At 41.5% G+C, this 19220-nt stretch overlaps 1 protein-coding gene across 5 annotated transcripts; it reads left to right on the forward strand.

The window, feature by feature from the left end:
* The first annotated feature begins 269 nt into the window (after window positions 1–269).
* Window positions 270–18986, forward strand: LOC110536343 (dual specificity protein phosphatase CDC14C). 5 transcript variants are annotated; one of them, XM_036936247.1, is made up of 17 exons: window positions 271–565; window positions 2329–2419; window positions 3156–3231; window positions 3488–3580; window positions 3733–3809; window positions 7014–7080; window positions 7213–7275; window positions 7363–7450; window positions 7778–8008; window positions 8169–8307; window positions 8566–8728; window positions 8862–8959; window positions 15389–15436; window positions 15542–15628; window positions 15919–16087; window positions 16500–16565; window positions 16845–18986. In XM_036936247.1, the coding sequence occupies exons 1-17, from the start codon at window positions 457–459 to the stop codon at window positions 16863–16865; spliced, it is 1686 nt and encodes a 561-aa protein (XP_036792142.1). In that variant the 5' UTR covers window positions 271–456; the 3' UTR covers window positions 16866–18986. The 5 variants fall into 5 exon arrangements, 4 of the variants coding, with proteins under 4 accessions (XP_036792142.1, XP_036792145.1, XP_036792144.1 ...); XM_036936248.1 differs by lacking the exon at window positions 271–565 and adding an exon at window positions 1592–2075; XM_036936250.1 differs by lacking the exon at window positions 15919–16087.
* The last annotated feature ends 234 nt before the right edge of the window (window positions 18987–19220 follow it).

Below are 19220 nucleotides of genomic sequence, written 5' to 3' on the forward strand. Positions count from 1 at the left end.
GACCAATAGGCTTAGGCTATATATCACCCCATCAGACATCAAGTCCTCTACACATTAATTCTACATCATTCTCTAAAACACCATTAAATAACCTTCTCAATAAAATATTGTTATTACATTGTAATAACGTATCAGCCTATTCTATTTAGGCTATGCCAACCTTTATGTGTATTTTTGTTTTTTTATAGTAGCCCAACTTCATTGTGTAGCACTAGTGACTAGTGAGGGGCTGGCAACCTCTTACGTCACAGAAGTGGGATTTAGAAACTGGCCCCGTTCACAGACGTCACCAGAGGAAAAATTGAGGGAGAACGAACAACTGTTTCGGATGACACCGTAGCTAAAGAGCAAAAGAGAGCATCAAATAAAGCACCGTAAACTAGGACAACCCCACTGCAGACAGGATATCTTATTGCGCGATTTGGAGATGCTGGCAGTGCATGCTTAAAAGCGAGAATGAAGCGCAAAAGCGAGAAGAGGCGACCCGAGTCAAGGAAAAAGCGTTTTGCAGCTCAAAGAGAGGAGGCGGAGCCAAAGTCAGATATTTACATTAGTATAATATCAGGTAAGAGATTGGGGGAATGGATCCCGTCGTAGGCTACTTACTCTGTTTAGAGCAAGCTTTGTGCAAATACAATAGGCTACCTGGCCTTGCGGTGTCTGAATGCAGATATTAAGATGTGGCTGACTGTTAGACCTACAATTGATTTTCCTGCAGCTGTTTTGACCTAAAATGGCGACACCATCGGTTCCAAATCGCTAACGCATTGAAGTACAGTATTGACTACATATTATCGTTGGGACACTACGTTGTCCTCCTTTTGATGGCATGTCAGACATGACAGCCTGAATGAAAAACAACTAATTTAGAGCTTCTATGACGCAGGCTATATTCCTCTTGTGACTATTCCTAATCTACATTTGGATGCATTTTTATGCTGCTGCGTAAATGCAGTGACCAATGCTGCAGTCAGATCACATATACCCCAATTTATTCATTTTCGTCTAGGCCTATTTCTATATTGACCATGAGCATCAGAAAAATGCAGAAACCTTTATGACCCCGAAATGAGAATAGGCTAAAATAAATCTGAATCAAAAGGCTGATAATTAGGCTGTTTTTATAAATCGAGCAGCACTAAATGAAGTTGTCTCACTTGTTATTTTTTATTGAGTTTCTTGCACACAGAAACTATACGTCAATTGTAGGCTATTTGTTAGGCTACCTCCTGCATGATAGGCTACAGTCCTGTATAACCAACCAAACATTATTGTTTTGTTATAGCTTGGTAAGACAAATTGTTGCAATCAATTCAACACATCGCTTGATCTAACGTACCCATTCCTCACTTGAGGACTACGTTGGAAGTGTTCCGTAAAAGTAGGAAATATATTTCTATTGGCCAAGCGAAACTAATCTCCTAGCAACGGCTTGGGCAGCGTTCCAATTAGAATCTCAAGTGAACTTTAAAAATCCTCAAGCTAGAATGTAGGATGATTGGCCTGCCAACCATGCAACTGTGTAGCGTTTACCGTTTCCTTGAACCAATAACGTTACGCGAGAGCGTTACATTGTTGCAGAGGGGGGCGTTTATGAGTTTCCTTCATAACTCGGTTTGAGCAGAGTACGTAGCACCTCTCCTATGCGGGCATTTATTTTTTCGTCGCTAAATCAGTTCACGTTTTATTTGTCATATCAGTATATATTGAGAGATTTCGTTAACTGAGACGGACGGCAGACACATTGCCCAGCAAAGCATTATGCTAGGCTATTAAAAAAAAAAAACTTTCTATGGTTTCTGAGTGGTAGTCTATACCACATGCAGTTCGCTTCAGTGGAGCGTTTTAATTTCACGGGATATATAAAATATATTTTGTTTAACCTACTGAGTGTGTATGTGATTGTGCTGGTCTGTACCTATGACAGACGTTTAAGTTATTATTTAGGTGCGTCTATAAAGTAAAGACGGCAAGCAATTGCCGTTGAACTTGATTTGGTAACTTATTGTTGGCTCAAGTTGCTATCAGAATGACCGAGGACAATGTCACAAGTAAAAGCATTGAAATCGTCAAAGGTAAGTGCTGAAGTTCTGAAAGCAAACAAAACCTGCAGATTGCAGACATTAGTCCGTCGAGGCATTTCCGGGGGAAATTCAAATTCAAACTGACACGTGTGACGTGTAGGATGTGTTACATTTGTTGTGTCCATACATTGTCCCAATCAACATGCATTCAGTCGTAGCTACGTTGTATGTTTGTTTGACTGTCCATATGCCAAGCAAAGCTTTTTAAACCCCCTTTCTTGTTGTATATTTTTTTTTTCTCAAGATCAACTGTATTTCGCCATACTGCAGCAGAAGATTAAAAGCACAGCTGACAGACATTTCTTCTGCATAGACGAAGAGCTGTCATATGAGAAGTGGGTACTTTATATTACAGGATGTTTGTAGACCATATCCAAAAGACTGTGCCATTTGCAGTTCACTAGTATATTGTTTTGGTATCTGCTCAGTCAGTTTTATAAGCCATTTCAGATGCATTATATATTAATATTTTTGATGTGTCTGTGTTCTGTAATTTGGAGGTCATCTATAAAAGAGACCTTGGTCTCAGTATGGCTCCCTGATGAAAAGGTTACATAAAATTATTTTAAAAAAAATATTTTTCAATCATGAAAGGGAGTTCATGTTGTCAATTTTAATTGTATTTTACCTTGGTCCCACTAATAGTAGGCATACTGTATTGTTTTTATGAGCTCTTAATAAAACTTCACTATAAAAAGTTTAGAACACTGTCTGATAGAAGGTGTGGTGTATGAATGTTCATCAGCTAAGAGTGAAGTTCACATGGTGAAATATGGTTATTGTCACAATAAATGTCTCCACCCATAGGTCTTCATCTGGGGCTTAGTTTTGGGTAGTGGATTAATTGATTAAATCCGTTGGTTAAAAGACCGGTGCAACATTACAGAACACTCACATATGAATATATAATGTAGATAAGGTATTGTCAAAGAGAATAGGTGGTCATGCAAAAAATAACTATTTTTCTATCTGTAACGTTCTCAATGTTTGACTTTTCTGAATAGTCTCTAATGAAACTTGCCTTTAACAGTCAACCTAACCTGTCTGTGCCTTGTTCTCTCTCTCTCTCAGCTTCTATGCAGACTTTGGCCCGCTCAACCTGGCCATGTTCTATCGCTTTTGTTGCAAACTCACTAAAAAGCTCAAGGTAAAGAAACTCAACCTCGACACACACGCTGACAGAGAACTGACAGTTAATAGTCAACAGTTCTCTCAGCCTAACCAAATAGAAGTTATGTCACACTAATCAGAGAAGGGGTTAATGCTTGTATATTCTGAAGAGAATGTTGGCAGGGTTTTAGATGTCCAGGCCAAGTAGTGATAGTGATGTGTGTAGTGATGTGCAGAATTGTAACCCTGGCTAACATAGTTATTTTGTTTTCGTTTCACCACATCTGGAGCAGTCATTCACACTAGCAAAGAAGAAGATAGTCTTCTATACCTGTGGAGATAATAAGAAACAAGCCAATGCTGCCTATCTTATTGGTTCATATGCAGTAAGTATTTCTCACTCAGCAGAGAAGTCATACCCATTGATAGCCCTGAGTCATGATATATTACATGTACACTAAAAGTGCTTGTGTATCTTCTTTTAAAATGTTGCTATCCATTAGTAGTTTCTCCATAATACTGGCCTGTTTGTTTGAAGGTGATGCATTTGCAGAAGACGCCAGAGGAAGCCTACAGTCTACTGGTGTCCAGGAACTCTACCTACCTGTCCTTCAGGTACACACACACACACACTGAAGGAGAACTTCACAGAGTGAGGAACTTCTCAAGAGCACATGTTAGAAAGTAGTGTCTATGACAATTGATCAATGTCATTAAGTTTTTATCATGCTGTGTGGAGCCGTAATTTGATATGTATTTCTACCTTATAAATAGTGATGCACCGATATTACTTTTTTGGGCCGATATCCGATATTTTCCTTGCCAAAAAAACGATACCGATAACCGATATTTACAATTTTATTGGCCTTTTAAGCATTCTAGTACAGTTAAATAGTTAAAAATCACACATGGACCACCGGTTTAAGGCACTGCATCTCAGTGCAAGAGGCATCACTACAGTCACTGGTTCAAATCCAGGCTGTATCACATCCGGCCGTGATTGGGAGTCCCATAGGGCAGAGCGCAATTGGCCCAGCGTGGTCCGGTTTTGACCAGGGTAGTCCGTCATTGTAAATAAGAGTTTGTTCTTAACTGACTTGCCTAGTTAAATAAAGGTTATACACACCACACTGACCAAAAAGTTATTTTGTTGGCATTTACGTATGTTCCCATTACCAGTAAACCATAATCAAAACCTATTTCTTTCACTTACTTGCTGTGCTGTTTCATTGTTCATTTGTTCAGTCGTTTCATTTTCAACCAGGATTTCTATGGAACGCTGTTTGGGTCTTTGCTATGGAACGCTGTTTGGGTCTTTACATGTCAAAAAATATACTATTTAACACTATTTGACGTGTCAAATAAGCTTGTTGACCAATCAGGACCTGAATATAACTGCCCGTCACATAATAATTTAACGTGTTCATACATTTTTTATGTAGTTATTACACATAGTGTAATCAATCACTCGTATTTCATATGTCACAACGATTCATCAATACATATGCTGGTAAAGTTGTCTCCAGTGCTGGTCATTCAAAAAAAAAAGCCAGCTTGCTTATGGATGCAAATAATGTTCTTCGCCAAAAACATAGCAAAACGACAATCTGTTTCAGTAGCTATAGTTAGCTAGCTAACTATATAGCTAGGTGTCATCTAAAATAACCCTAATTTATAAGACAGTTCTTATTTGATTAATGGTGGTCGGACCCATCTATGTGAAGGTAGCCACAATAAGGATTAGCCACAATAGTAGCTAATCCAATCCAATATTAAATCTAGAATCGGCTTCCTATTTCGCAACAAAGCCTCCTTCACTCACGCCGCCAAACATACCTTCTTAAAACGGACTATCCTACCGATCCTCAACTTCGGCGACGTCATTTACAAATTAGCCTCCAACACTCTACTCAGCAAACTGGACGCAGTCTATCACGGTGACATCCGTTTTGTCACCAAAGTCCCATATACCACCCACCACTGCGACCTATATGCTCTTGTCTGCTGGCCCTTGCTACATATTCATCGCCAGACCCACTGGCTCCAGGTCATCTATAAGTCTTTGCCAGGTAAGCTCCGCCTTATCTCAGCTCACTGGTCACGATAACAGCATCCACCCATAGCACGCGCTCCAGCAGGTATATCTCACTGGTCATCCCCAAAGCCCACACCTGCTTTGGCTACCTTTCCTTCCAGTTCTCTGCTGCCAATGAATGGAATGAATTGCAAAAATCGCTGAAGTTGGAGACTTTTATCTCCCTCACCAACTTTAAACATCAGCTATCTGAGCAGCTAACCGATCGCTGCAGCTGTACACAGCCCATCTGTAAATAGCCCATCCAATCTACCTACCTCATCCCCATATTGTTTTTATTTACTTTTTTGCACACCAGTATTTCTACTTGCACATCTATCACTCCAGTGTAAATTAGCAAAATTGTAATTACTTCGCTACCATGGCCTATTTATTGCCTATTTATTGCCTTACCTCGTGCCATTTGCACAAACTGTATATATACTTTTTTTCTGTTGTGTTATTGACTGTTTGTTTATCCCATGTGTAACTCTGTTGTTGTTTGTGTCACACTGCTTTGCTTTGTCTTGGCCAGGTCGCAGTTGTAAATGAGAACTTGTTCTCAACTGGCCTACCTGGTTAAATAAAGGGGGAAAAATATATAAATTGTGGCCTTTGCGGTTAGCCTTCAAAATAAAAGTAGGGCATAGTTCTACTATATGTAATAATTTGCATTACTGTCAATCACATACTTTTATTTTGAAAGCAAACCGCAAATCCGCAAAATATCCACAATAAGGATTAGGCACAACACATAGCCTGGTGCGGTCAAGCCTCACTAGCCCGATGAAGCTAGCTGGCTGCTTATAACGTTATCTTTGGGCAACAGAGTTAAGTAGCTGGCTACATATTAATTTTAATGAACTGAAGTTCAATTTCAATAGGTGAACAACAAGTGGCAACCTAGCTAATACTTACTCACAACGATTCCTAAATCATTGCTAAGAATAATGAAAATGACTGCAGGTTCTACTGGTCATTGTTTTCAGGTTGGTTGTATTTGTGCTAACTAGGTACCAAGCTAAAGCGAGCTACCCCAGAAGTTGCGGTCGAACAAGTTATACTTTATTACCAACGCGGTATTGTAAACACATGGTTTGTGTCCGGTGTTTGCTTGTTTGCAGACTTTTTTGTACAGCTTTGACAGTGCTGCTGTATCTTTTTTGACACGCAAAGACCCAAACGGTGTTCCATAGTATGCATGTCGTGAAGCTAATAGCAGTGACGCTATTACTGTGTTAACTCCAGTAGGGCAACATCTGAAAAATAGAGCACTTGGTAGTGTGTACCGGTGCTTGACCAGTCGGTGAAAGCCAACATCACCCACGACAGAGAATGGTTGATTGTCAAAGGCAATGAAATCCATTATCTTGGCTTTTAATGGATTTCGTCTTTGAGTTGTCTCGTCGAAATTGTGTTACTCTTTCAAATGACTGCTCGATCCACACAGCAGACATTGTGGGCTAGGTTGTGAATGCTGTGTTGCACGTGTAGCGCATAATTTTCCGTGGCGTCATTACGTCATGTATGTACGTTACATAGGTATGCACGTCAGCTTTGACATCGGTTTTGCACATCAGGGTGTTAAAGTAGACATTGGCCAATACCGATGTTGGAATTTTTAGCTAATATCATCCGATTCCGATATGTTCACTGATATATCGTGCATCTCTACTTATAAATGTGGTATGAATGCTTTAAAAAGATGGAGTTGATTTGGATTGTTTCTGGTTTGCTTTAAACAGAGATGCCTCTTTTGGAACTTGTATGTACAATCTGAACATTCTAGACTGCCTGCGCGCCATATACAAGGTACACTGCTTCAGTCAGTCTGATGTTAGACTAACAAGTTAACTTGCAGCTGCACAGTTATGACATTTAAGAAATATTAAGTTATTTTATTTGGAGCATGGAACTCTTAACTTCCATTAAGTTTCTCTTCAGGCTCTGCAGTTTGGCTGGCTTGATTTCTCCCAGTTTGATGTGGAGGAATACGAGCATTATGAGGTAAGTTTTCATTATCATACTTCAGAATGCAAGTTGAGTAAACATCAATAAGTGATTCATAATTCTGTCCACATCTCTTTTTTGCAGAGAGCAGAAAATGGAGATTTCAACTGGATTATTCCTGGGAAGTTCCTAGCGTTCAGCGGCCCTCATCCAAAAAGCAAAATAGAGAACGGTATATGAAACCCTCCACATTAGCTTTCTGCAATCTGAGATGTAAGGACATGCTGCCAAATTGGGATATTTTCCCTACTGAGAATGACTGGGAAATGACCTCCCTTATACTGTGTAGAAGCCTATACTTGCAAAGTGGATATCGAATAACATGCAATATTTCAGTCACAGACCGTAATCAAATAATTGTTTGTTTTACAAGTATACACTGTGCGTACACTTCAGCTACACATCTGTGCACAAATATGTTACTTCAGGTGTACATATTTTTTTGTATGTATTTTTTTTTCAATTACATCTTTCCACAAAACCCTTGTTCTCTCTCCAGGTTACCCTCTCCATGCCCCCGAGGCCTACTTTCCTTATTTCAGGAAACACAACATCACAGCCATCGTCCGTCTCAACAAGAAGATGTACGATGCCAAGCGCTTCACTGACATGGGCTTCGAGCACCACGACCTCTTCTTCGTGGACGGAAGCACGCCAAATGACGCCATCGTCAGAAAGTTCCTCAACATCTGTGAGAATGCAGATGGAGCTATCGCTGTTCACTGCAAAGGTACAAGACCTCATTATGTTATCCTTTTATACCAGCTGGAGTTGAGTGGAGGCCATATTTCCCAAAAAATGTGTAGGCCTCTGTCCCAAACGAATGGGAAAGATTTGCACCAAAAGTCTGATCAATAACTATGTATTTAACCAATGCCGACATTTTTCAGCGGGTCTGGGTCGAACAGGCACTCTGATAGGCTGTTACATGATGAAGCACTACCGCCTGACTGCGTCTGAGGCCATTGCCTGGATGAGGATCTGCCGGCCAGGATCAGTCATCGGACCACAACAAAACTTTGTGGAAGAGTATGTGTCTGATTTTTATCTAGATTCAATCCATTGTTGTGACTGATTTTACTGTATAGATCAGTGGTCACCAGCTCTAGTCCTGGGGAGCCACAGGCATGCTTTTGTTCCAACCCAGCACTAACGTGCCAGATTCAACTCAAGTGTTTCAGTTCTGGGAGCTCTTTGATTGAGTTGAGTGTCAATTGTTGATCAGTAACCAATTTGTTTGTAGGGAGATGTACAACTTGATTGCTGTTTTTTCTCACGATGCTGCAGTAAGCAGATCAGCTTGTGGTCGGAGGGAGATGTTTTCCGGGAGAAGATGAACGAGCAGGAGAACGGCAAGCTGGCCGTCACCAGAATCCTGTCGGGGGTTGATGACATCACTATCAACGGCAGCAACAAAAGCAGGATGTCCAAAAAGGAAGAGGCAGAACTGGTGAGAATTTGATATGCAGCAATTGAATATACCTTCACATAAAGAAGGGAGGGAATGGTAAGCAACTGTATTCATCTCCTTTTCTTTTTTTTACATTCTTTGAATGTTTGTCTCCCTCTTCTATCTTCCTCAGTATAGTGACGATGAGGAGAGGAATGGCATCACCCAGGGTGATAAACTGCGAGCCCTGAAGAGCAAGAGGCAGGCGAGAACAACCACAGGTTCCCTTTCGTAAGTCTCCGATCTGCCTACAACTCCCACCATGCATCACACTGACTTGTTTCGGGGGGGGGGGGGGGGGGGGGGGTAGGAGCAGCCTGTGTAGTCAGTTAATCCAAGTCATTTTGATGATTAGAGGAAGTTGAGGTTTCATCTGGATTATGACTTGAGAACCGTTGATATTGTTGTAGGGTGTCCTTTTTTCAGGTCATTTCATCCCCCACCGTGCATTCTTGGGTGACAGGTATTGGATTTTTGCCTCAAGATAGCTGGCCCATTATACCCATCTACTATGGGTTTCTATACAGGTTTGGGTTGAATGGAGTTTAGCTTCGTTTTACAGCTTTAATTACCTTAATATAACAGTCAGATTGTTCTGTTTGTGCCATGTATTTGGTCTAGTAATCATGGCTTATTTTCCACTGACTGCCTCAGAACCATATCATATAGCTGCCACTCAGGATCCTAACACGAATTGATTGTTGATTATACTGGCTGTGTTGAATGACTGAAAGTAGTCATTCAAAGTATGCCTAGTAAAGTATGCCTAGCCCACATGGGCTAGGCATACTTTACTATTTTAATGAGTGCCATATTTGCTATTTTAAAGGGTCCCATGTTGGCACATCCAATGAGAATCCAAAAGAGAATGTTATTGTTGTGGAACATTTGGTGCCAACATGGACAGTTTGCCGGCAACTGTGTACACCTATGGCTGTGGGTTTTGTTATCCCGTGGCAGGCAAGCGGTAGTACATTGCTGGAGCCTCTTAGGCATCGTGTGGCCAGAGTGCTGTCTGGAGTGTCTGCATTTTAAAATGTAGCAGAGAGACAGAGGGGGGAAAAACACAGAGAGAGAGGAAGTGAGGTTTTGTATAATGGAGGTAAGTGCATGTCACTTCCTGTCTGACTAGCTTCCTCTTCCTGTATAAATTGTGCCATGCCAATGGATGTGTGGCTTTTGGGTGACCGCAGTAAGATAAGATAGGCAGTGGATGGATGCATAATGTGATTCATGATTTTGGTCACCTGTTCTGGCACGTGCTGCTTTGATCTGCACAGGCTAGCAAGGGTGAGAATCCACTGTAGGACTACTTGTACTATTGATGTGAGACAGAATGTGGTTTCTCCATCATGGATACACCAATATGCTCTGAGATGCTGTGAATCGCAGGCCAAACCTTAAACTCCTAATAAACTGAATCATAATCTAGCTACCTATTTATTTTTATTTTTTTCCCCCTCTGTGAAAGGGACTAAAATGCACAATGCAACATTGACTGTGGGCACGTGTGATCTGTTTTTTTTTACCAATGCACGACTAAAAGCATGATTTAACCTTTGACATGCATGGCCTCTGTATTGTATGTTTGTAATATGTATTAAGTGTTGGGCCGGGTTGAATATAAAATGCTGCAAATGTATATTTTTTCCATTGTGTTTGTGACTGGGTACTGCCTGTGTACTGTTCAAGCCTTGCTTCCTCCTGCTTAAAAGTCCTCTATTGAACCAAGCTCACATCTGTCTTGGAAGAATCCCTCGGACTCTTGTGGTAGTAAAGGTTTGAGCACCATAGGCTACTTCTGTCCCTTGTACTCTTGTCTTTGGAATTATATTGCTCTTATTGCCAGTAAGTCTCAATTTATATCATTAATTGACCACTATCTGCCACAGGCACCTTTACAGACTTATGAGAGTAGCCTACATGTGATTGTGACATGCCCTTGGTGTTCTCTGTGGGACAACATTTGGCAGATTTTTATTTATTACTTTAATATATTTTTTTTAGGTGATTTGTATTCACACACACATTGTGAAGCCATTCTTCAGGTGTGTAGGCCTATATATATATCTCAGCAAAAAAAGAAACGTCCTCACTGCCAACTGCGTTTATTTTCAGCAAACGTAACATGTGTAAATATTTGTATGAACATAACAAGATTCAACAACTGAGACATAAACTGAACAAGTTTCACAGAAATGTGACTAACAGAAATTGAATAATGTGTCCCTGAACAAAGGGGGGGGGGGGTAAAAATCAAAAGTAACCATATCTGGTGCATCTCCTCCTCATGGACTGTACCAGATCTGCCAGTTTTGCTGTGAGATGTTACCCCTCTCTACCACCAAGGCACCTGCAAGTTTCCAGACATTTCTGGGGGAAATGGCCCTAGCCCTCACTCTCCGATCAAACAGGTCCCAGACGTGCTCAATGGGATTGAGAGCAGGGCTGACATTTCTATCTTGTAGGAAATCACTCACAGAAAGAGCAGTATGGCTGGTGGCATTGTCATGCTGGAGGGTCATGTCAGGATGAGCCTGCAGAAAGGGTACCACATGAGGGCGGAGGATGTCATCCCTGTAAAGCACAGCATTGAGATTGTCTGCAATGACAACAAGCTCAGTCCGATGATGCTGTGACACACCGCCCCACACTATGACAGACTCTCCACCTCCAAATCGATCCTGCTCCGGAGTACAGGCCTCGGTGTAACACTCATTCCATTGACGATAGGTGTGATGTTCGGATGGACCGATCTGTGCAGGTGTTGTTACACGTGGTCTGCCGCTGTGAGGATGATCAGCGCAGTCTTAGGCCTCTCACAGTACGGACATTGCAATTTATTGCCCTGGCCACATCTGCAGTCCTCATGCCTCCCTGCAGCATGCCTAAGGCACGTTCACGCAGATGAGTAGGGACCCTGGGCATCTTTCTTTTGGTGTTTTTCAGTCAGTAGAAAGGCCTCTAGTGTCCTAAGTTTTCATAACTGTGACCTTAATTGCCTACCGTCTGTAAGCTGTTAATGTCTTAACGAACGTTCCACAGGTGCATGTTCATTAATTGTTTATGGTTCATTGAACATGGTAAACAGTGTTTAAACCCTTTACAATGAAGATCTGTGAAGTTAATTTGTAAAAATCCAAATATCTTTGAAAGACAGGGTCCTGAACAAGGGACATTTCTCTTTTTTGCTGTGTGTGTGTATGTACAGTCAACTTAGTGTATGTAAACATCTGACCCACTGGAAATGTGACACAGTGAATTGTAAGTGAAATAATCTGTCTGTAAACAATTGTTGGAAAAATTACTTGTGCCATGCACAAAGTAGATGCCTTAACCGACTTGCCAAAACTATAAGAAATTTGTAGAGTGGTTGAAAAACAAGTTAACAACTCCAACCTAATTGTATGTAAGCTGCATAATATATATACACATAATATATATATTATGCAGCTTTTCTTCAGTTGACTAGGCCTATATACAGTTGAAGTCAGAAGTTTACATACACTTAGGTTGGAGTCGTTAACTTGTTTTTCAACCACTCCACAAATTTCTTGTTAACAAAGTATAGTTTTGGCAAGTCGGTTAGGACATCTACTTTGTGCAGGGCACAAGTAATTTTTCCAACAATTGTTTACAGACAGATTATTTCACTTACAATGCACTGTGTCACAATTCCAGTGGGTCAGAAGTTTACATACACTAAGGTGACTGTGCTTTTAAACAGCTTGAGAAATTCCAGAAAATGATGTCATGTCTTTAGAAGCTTCTGATTTGTAATTGACATCATTTGAGTTAATTGGAGGTGTACCTGTGGCTGTATTTCAAGGCCTTCCTTCAAACTCAGTGCCTCTTTGCTTGCATCATGGGAAAATCCAAAGAAATCAGCCAAGACCTCAGGAAAATAAAATATAGACCTCCACAAGTCTGGTTCATCCTTGGGAGCAATTTCCAAACGCCTGAAGGTACCACGTTCATCTGTACAAACAATAGTACGCAAGTATAAACGCCATGGGACCACGCAGCCATCATACCGCTCGGGAAGGAGACGCGTTCTGTCTCCTAGAGATGAACGTACTTTGGTGCGAAAAGTGCAAATCAATCCCAGAACAACAGCAAATGACCTTGTGTAGATGCTGGAGGAAACAGGTACAAAAGTATCTATATCCACAGTAAAACGAGTCCTATATCGACAACCTGAAAGGCCACTCATCAATGGAGAAGCCACTACTCCAATACTGCCATTAAAAAAGCCAGACCATGGTTTTCAACTGCACATGGGGACAAAGATCGTACTTTTTGGAGAAATGTCCTCTGGTTTGCTGAAACAAAAATGGAACTGTTTGGCCATAATGACCATCGTTATGTTTGGAGGAAAAGGGGGGAGGCTTGCAAGCTGAAGAACACCATCCCAACCGTGATGTTGTGGGGGTGCTTTGCTGCAGGAGGGACTGGTGCTCTTCACAAAATAGATGGCATCATGAGCAAGGACAATGATGTGGATATATTGAAGCAACATCTCAAGAGATCAGTCAGGAAGTTAAAGCTTGGTCACAAATGGGTCTTCCAAATGGACAATGACCCCAGGCATACTTCCAAAGTTATGGCAAAATGGCTTAAGGAGAACTAAGTCAAGGTATTGGAGTGGCCATCACAAAGCCCTGACCTCAATCCTATAGAAAATTTGTGGGCAGAACTGAAAAAGCATATGCGAGCAAGGAGGCCCACAAACCTGACTCAGTTACACCAGCTCTGTCAGGAGGAATGGGCCAAAATTCACCCAACTTATTGTGGAAGGCTACCTGAAATGTTTGACCCAAGTTAAACAATGTAAAGGCAATGCTACCAAAAACTAGTAAACTTCTGACCCACTGGGAATGTGATGAAAGAAATAAAAGCTGAAATAAATCATTCTCTCTACTATTATTCTGACATTTCACATTCTTAAAATAGGTGGTGATCCTGACTGACCTAAGACAGGGAATTTTTACTAGGATTAAATGTCAGGAATTGTGAAAAACTGAGTTTTTAAATATATTTGGCTACGGTGTATGTAAACTTCCGACTTCAACTGTGTGTGTGTGTGTGTGTGTGTGTGTGTGTGTGTGTGTGTATGAAGCTATGACTAGGCCTATATATGCATTGTGTCTTTGAATTCAGTCTTACAGAAAACTAGAAGCAAGCTTTCATGTTTCCCCATTTTTAACCCACTCTTAGGCCTATACCTCTGCAATTATAGAAGATGGTAGACTCTGAAAGGTGCTATTATCACTGCATAGGGTCAAAGGCCCAGTCCACCGTTTGGGAAACACTTTTAGCATGCTGTGGAAAACAAGTTGTGTAAAATCAATGCCAGAATTTAGGTGAGACTTGAGTAGTTAGTGAAAACCTTGCAGGCACCATTCTGCTGTGGTGTAATGTGAAAAGGTTTTACTTGTTAGCCTGGTTCTGCTAGTGAATATGTAGCCTGGGTGCCTAACAGTTTCAGCATGTAATAATACCACTTTCTTACTTTTGTCAAGCAAGACAACCAGATGGCTTTAGTAGAAAGGGTATGTCACCCAGGCTAGTGGATGTGTAGGACTCATGACGGGGCGTTTCTGTTGGCTGTGCCTGACCCAGTCCGTGGGGAGGAGAAAAAGTGAGATTCTCTCTGTCTATCCTTCCTTTCTCTCTGTCATGTTTTTGTTTCTGTTCTGTTTGTTGGATGTTTTCCCCCTCTTAGATGGTTGGTAGCCATGCTGCTCTCGTCCCTGTGTAGCCTTGCCCTGTGGTGGATTGTGTATGGCTTCCCTTCTTCCATCCTGCATTTCTGTATAGACGGGTTAGGATTTCACTGAGCTCTCCTGCCAGTCTGTCCCCCAAACCCTTCCCCCTTCCGGAGTCTAACTCAGAATGCTGTAAGTGTATCCCTTCCTTTATTTACCCCCTCCTCAACACCAGTTTATGTGCCTGGCCCTGTCTCCCGCCCACCATCCTCACCTAACTTTACACTTCTAAACCGGCTACACGTTTGTCACCCCCTGGCTGCAAAGGAAGTTTATGTTTTTGAAAATGAGGAGGGCAGGAATCACGTTTCGATGGTCTGTTATTTTTAACGCTGTGTCCTCCTTGGCTGACAATGGTTGTCCTGAGGTTTAACTTTAAGTACGACAAGTAATAACCATAGCCTTTACATTTCACTCCTTGAATCTCTGTTTTGGAACAATGGTTCCCTTCGCTGCAAAGCCAATGCAAATCCCTTACACACAACACTAAATGTTGCACTTCAATTAATTTATCAAAGGAGATATTTATCAAATTAATAATTAAGTGCCCTAATAAATCAACTAGCTAATATTTTTACCTCTCAGGTCTCCAGAACCTGAGCAAACAACAATGCTATTATTGCCTCACATTCCACTCGCTTTGCGTCAAACTTTTAAAGTTGGGGATAACTAATTTGAACCTCTCAGAGCCTTAGGTTAATGAATGAGGGTCCATTGCATTACAACAATAATTACATGTACATGGATCAATGATTTTAGAATTCTGTAATATTCTGCAGTTGCTGCCTGTTTGCTCTGTCCCTCCCACCTTCAGTCTTGGCATCTCCTCCTGTCTTTCCCCCTCGCTTGCTGTTGGTGTTGAAATATTGTGTGTGTTTGTGTTTATTTACAGACAAGAAGAGAACAAGATTCACACCAGGTCCTCATCACAGTCTTTAAGGTACTTAAACACATCCTGAATGTCTCACACACTCACTTTTTATATACATGCCCGTTGAGGACGTTGAGCATCACCATTAAAGTGTGAGTTGTGTGTCTGCTTCAGGATTCTCCTGCAGTCTAGTGGGCCTGATGCCTCAGACAATAGGAAGAGAACCAGAACCTCGCTGCCTGCCAACAGTGTGGGGGGCAGGTTAGTGGCAATGTCTCCAATGAGCCGTCCTAGAGAATTTGAACTACTACTTTCATTGACAGCAGTGCATGATTTATGTGAAAGTTAATATTGGGTGTGTGTAACTTAAGTTTTGGCTCGGGCACTATTTCTCATATTTACTAGCTGTATATTCATATTAAATGGCTTGCGTTGCAACTCTTTGTTTACTCAGTCATACAGAAAAGAGTTGACACGTGTGTAAAGTAAACTGGACAGAACCAGCCATAGCCATTCATGGTTCCAATAACCCGTTCCCTCCTCTCCGCCAGCTCCCTGTGCAGCTCCAGACTAGCCAGGTCTCTAGGCAGCATGCATGTAGTGGCCAGCGACAGAGAGCCTGTGTGCTGTGAGTCCAGTGGCTGCCATAGAGACACAGCCACCAACGCAGGCAGCACAGGCAACCTGCCCAACCTAAACATGCTGCAGGCCCCTCAGAAGGCAAGCCCACCTAGCCTCTCCTCAATCTCTTTCTCTGGGCTCAACCTCATTCTCTCCTACTCTGTTGGTCCTCCACATACCAAGGTCTGCTTAACTGAGCCTTTGCATTTCACATGACCTTCCAAAAACTTTCAAGCTCTCAACGCTCCAGCTCAAACACTTGGAATACTCTCTGCAGCGCTTCACACTCCCTATGGCTCCGTGCATGTTCTATTAGAATGGCTGATCCAGAAGTATGACTGGCTATAGCTTCTCTGGACTTTACTGCTCACACGGTCTCCTTGCTTTCAGACACTGGCATCCTGTCATAAGCTGTTTGGGATTCTGCTGACATGAATCATTGTTCTACAAGGGGTATCACATGTCCCTTTCCTTTCCCTTGTTTTCTTCTTTGTAATTTCCCTCTTAACAGACGCACTGTGTCCAGAGGACGGAAAACTCGATGTTCTTTACAATCAATGCGCTTTACGAGACTATGGTATCTATTTCCTTTTTCTATCCTCGTCTCACTGCTCTGTTCTATGCTATTGTTAGTGTGCAAAATGTCTCCAGTCAACCTCTTCCCCTTTTCATTTAGTCCTTTATTACTATTATAATGGAAAGACTGCATGCATAGTCAAATCTGGCACATTTTTGTTTACCCCTAGGGTCTAATGAATAGAAGCCAATGTAGTGTTATTGAGCATTTTGAGGTGTATGATCTATATGTCCCATTTCTCTCTTCCTGGGTGTAATTGTGTGCTTTCTGTCCCTTCAGTCACTCCATACCCAAAGCTAGAGCTCCTCTACTGCGCTGAGCCTGAGGTTCTGGAATTCTAAGGGAGTACAGTCTACCTGCTGCTCCTGCAAATGGAGATTTTTGTTTTCATTTCTTAAGAGGGACTGGGTTTATTTTACTTGAACCAGTCCAGTCAATTGCTGATTTTAAGGGATGTTGATGAGGAAATGTGATGTCTCAGTTTTTCTTCCCATTCAATCAGATGTAAACCATGTTCAGTTAGTTTGGAATTAATTTGCCATCCCTTTTTATTACTATATATATGTATATATTTCACTGTTTCTATCATGAAACAAAACTGTGTCCTGGCCATAAGTAGTGGGAATAGTGCCATTTCAAATGTAACTGCCAAAATAAAGGAAACCTTAAGTAACTTAGGGATTCAAAGTATATTGAAAGGGGGCAGCTAGCTTCAGTTTGCTTCACATTCCAGCTCACAGGCTGACTACAATGCTTGCGTCGCAAAATAAATGTAGAAATCTATATTATTCAATTATTGCACCCACACTGCTCACGAGCATCTGCGTTGCCATGGGCTAAAATAGAAGTCAGTTCTATTTGTGACGCAGATCGCGCTGCAAGTCCTGCCTCTCCCATCTCCTCTCTCCTGATTGGTTTATAGAAGCAGGTACCCACGTACCATCTAATTGGTTATACCCACGTGACTGGAAGGCGAACGAGGTCAGTGCCGTTAATGCACCTAATTTATGAACGTTGCCAATTGCAATATAAAGTCAAAAAAAGCCTAGGAGGAGAGATGACTAGAAACGATTCAGTTGACCGTTTTGTGTGGATTAATTGTTGGAGGAGTGGACCTTGTGCATTTCAGGTAAAATAACAACTCAATGTTTATAGCCCAGGATAAATTAGCTAGCTAAATAGGACAAATTAGCTAGCAAGCTAAATTGCCATAAATGTTTAATGCTTTTGACCTGTCCCCAAATTTTATGTAATTGGTTCAGAGTGTTTTGATATTTTAACCTGTGTGTCGTGATCGCGTTTGGTGTAGGGGGACAAAATACATTTATGCACGATGGCGCAGGCGCGCATCCGGTTTGGGTTCCGTGTTAGCCGTGCAGTAGCGTGCGTGGGTAAATTCACTGAGGAAGCCAAGCCAGATTACAACCTATGTTGTGATAATTGTGTTTGCTTTTAACATATTCGTTCACTAGAAATTTCATGAAATAAATGATTATATATTTTTTTGGGGCCAAACATTTGGGGACGCCTGGCATTCATGAAATATAAAGGTGCTGACGCAATGTTTGTGAGGGAGGGAATCTATTTCATTGGTCCTAAACTTGAGGCTCAGACACTTGAAGTATTAGTGGAGTTAGTTCTGAGTCATTCATTGCAGCATAAAGTACCTGGCTAAAAGATGAGCCACTTCTGGTTATCCCGAGTTGAAAGTTACCTCGTTAACTCCTCAAACCAGGCACGTAGTATACGCCTCAGGTTTGAGTTAATTAGGCAATTTAAATACCTAGTGATTTTGAAAGAGGGGTCTCAGCGGGTGTGCGTGTCTGTCACCAGGTCCACTCTTGTAGAATCTATGCCCAGGCACATTGACACCATTTGGGTGGCCCTATAAAACACTTGAGGTTCCTTTATTTTGGAAGTTACCAGTACATAAGCGTTGCCTGCTTGTTTACGTCGAATGTTGCCACAGCAATCCCGAACTGTCAGACTAACGGTCTTATTTTCTTGTTGACAAAGGTCCGTCAGCGCTAGGCACCGCTCAGATTTAACCTTTAATGAGAAGTTGTGAAAATCCTAGCTCAAGTCAATTCTTGTTGAAGAGGGCTGTCTAGTCTAGGGGGTATCTTTCTGAATGTTGCATATAGAAATGTAACTACAATGCCACCCTGAATATCTGATTTGCCTGCATTTCTATGCCCTTTTACCCAGTGAAGCGTTTCATCTGTATTTTTGTTGAGATGCTGTACTTAACTGTAAATAAGTCATTTGATACCCTGAAAACATTTGATTTGTACTTTGTAAATATTTTTGTACGTGAACCATACAGAAGTATTACAGAAAAATAAGTCCTAAAGGGACACCTCATTTGTGACTCATGCACATGGAGTATACCAGCTTTGAAATAAAATCCCACCACTTGTACACACCCTTGTCTTATATTCTATAAATTACATGTGACAAACTGAACTCTGTTGGACACCCCTTACTAGTGCCATGCATGGTTTTCCAAGCTTTGTACTTAAATCTTACACTTAATTGTGCTAGACGAAAGCAGAGAACAGATGTAGATAGTTTCACAGGAGAGAATTGTTCAGTGTGTGCTGTGAAGGTTCTGAACAGTGTCTGCAGCTGTACATCAGTCTCCACAGAACACCC

Source organism: Oncorhynchus mykiss, chromosome 11, assembly GCF_013265735.2.
Source record: "Oncorhynchus mykiss isolate Arlee chromosome 11, USDA_OmykA_1.1, whole genome shotgun sequence".
NCBI lineage: Eukaryota > Metazoa > Chordata > Actinopteri > Salmoniformes > Salmonidae > Oncorhynchus > Oncorhynchus mykiss.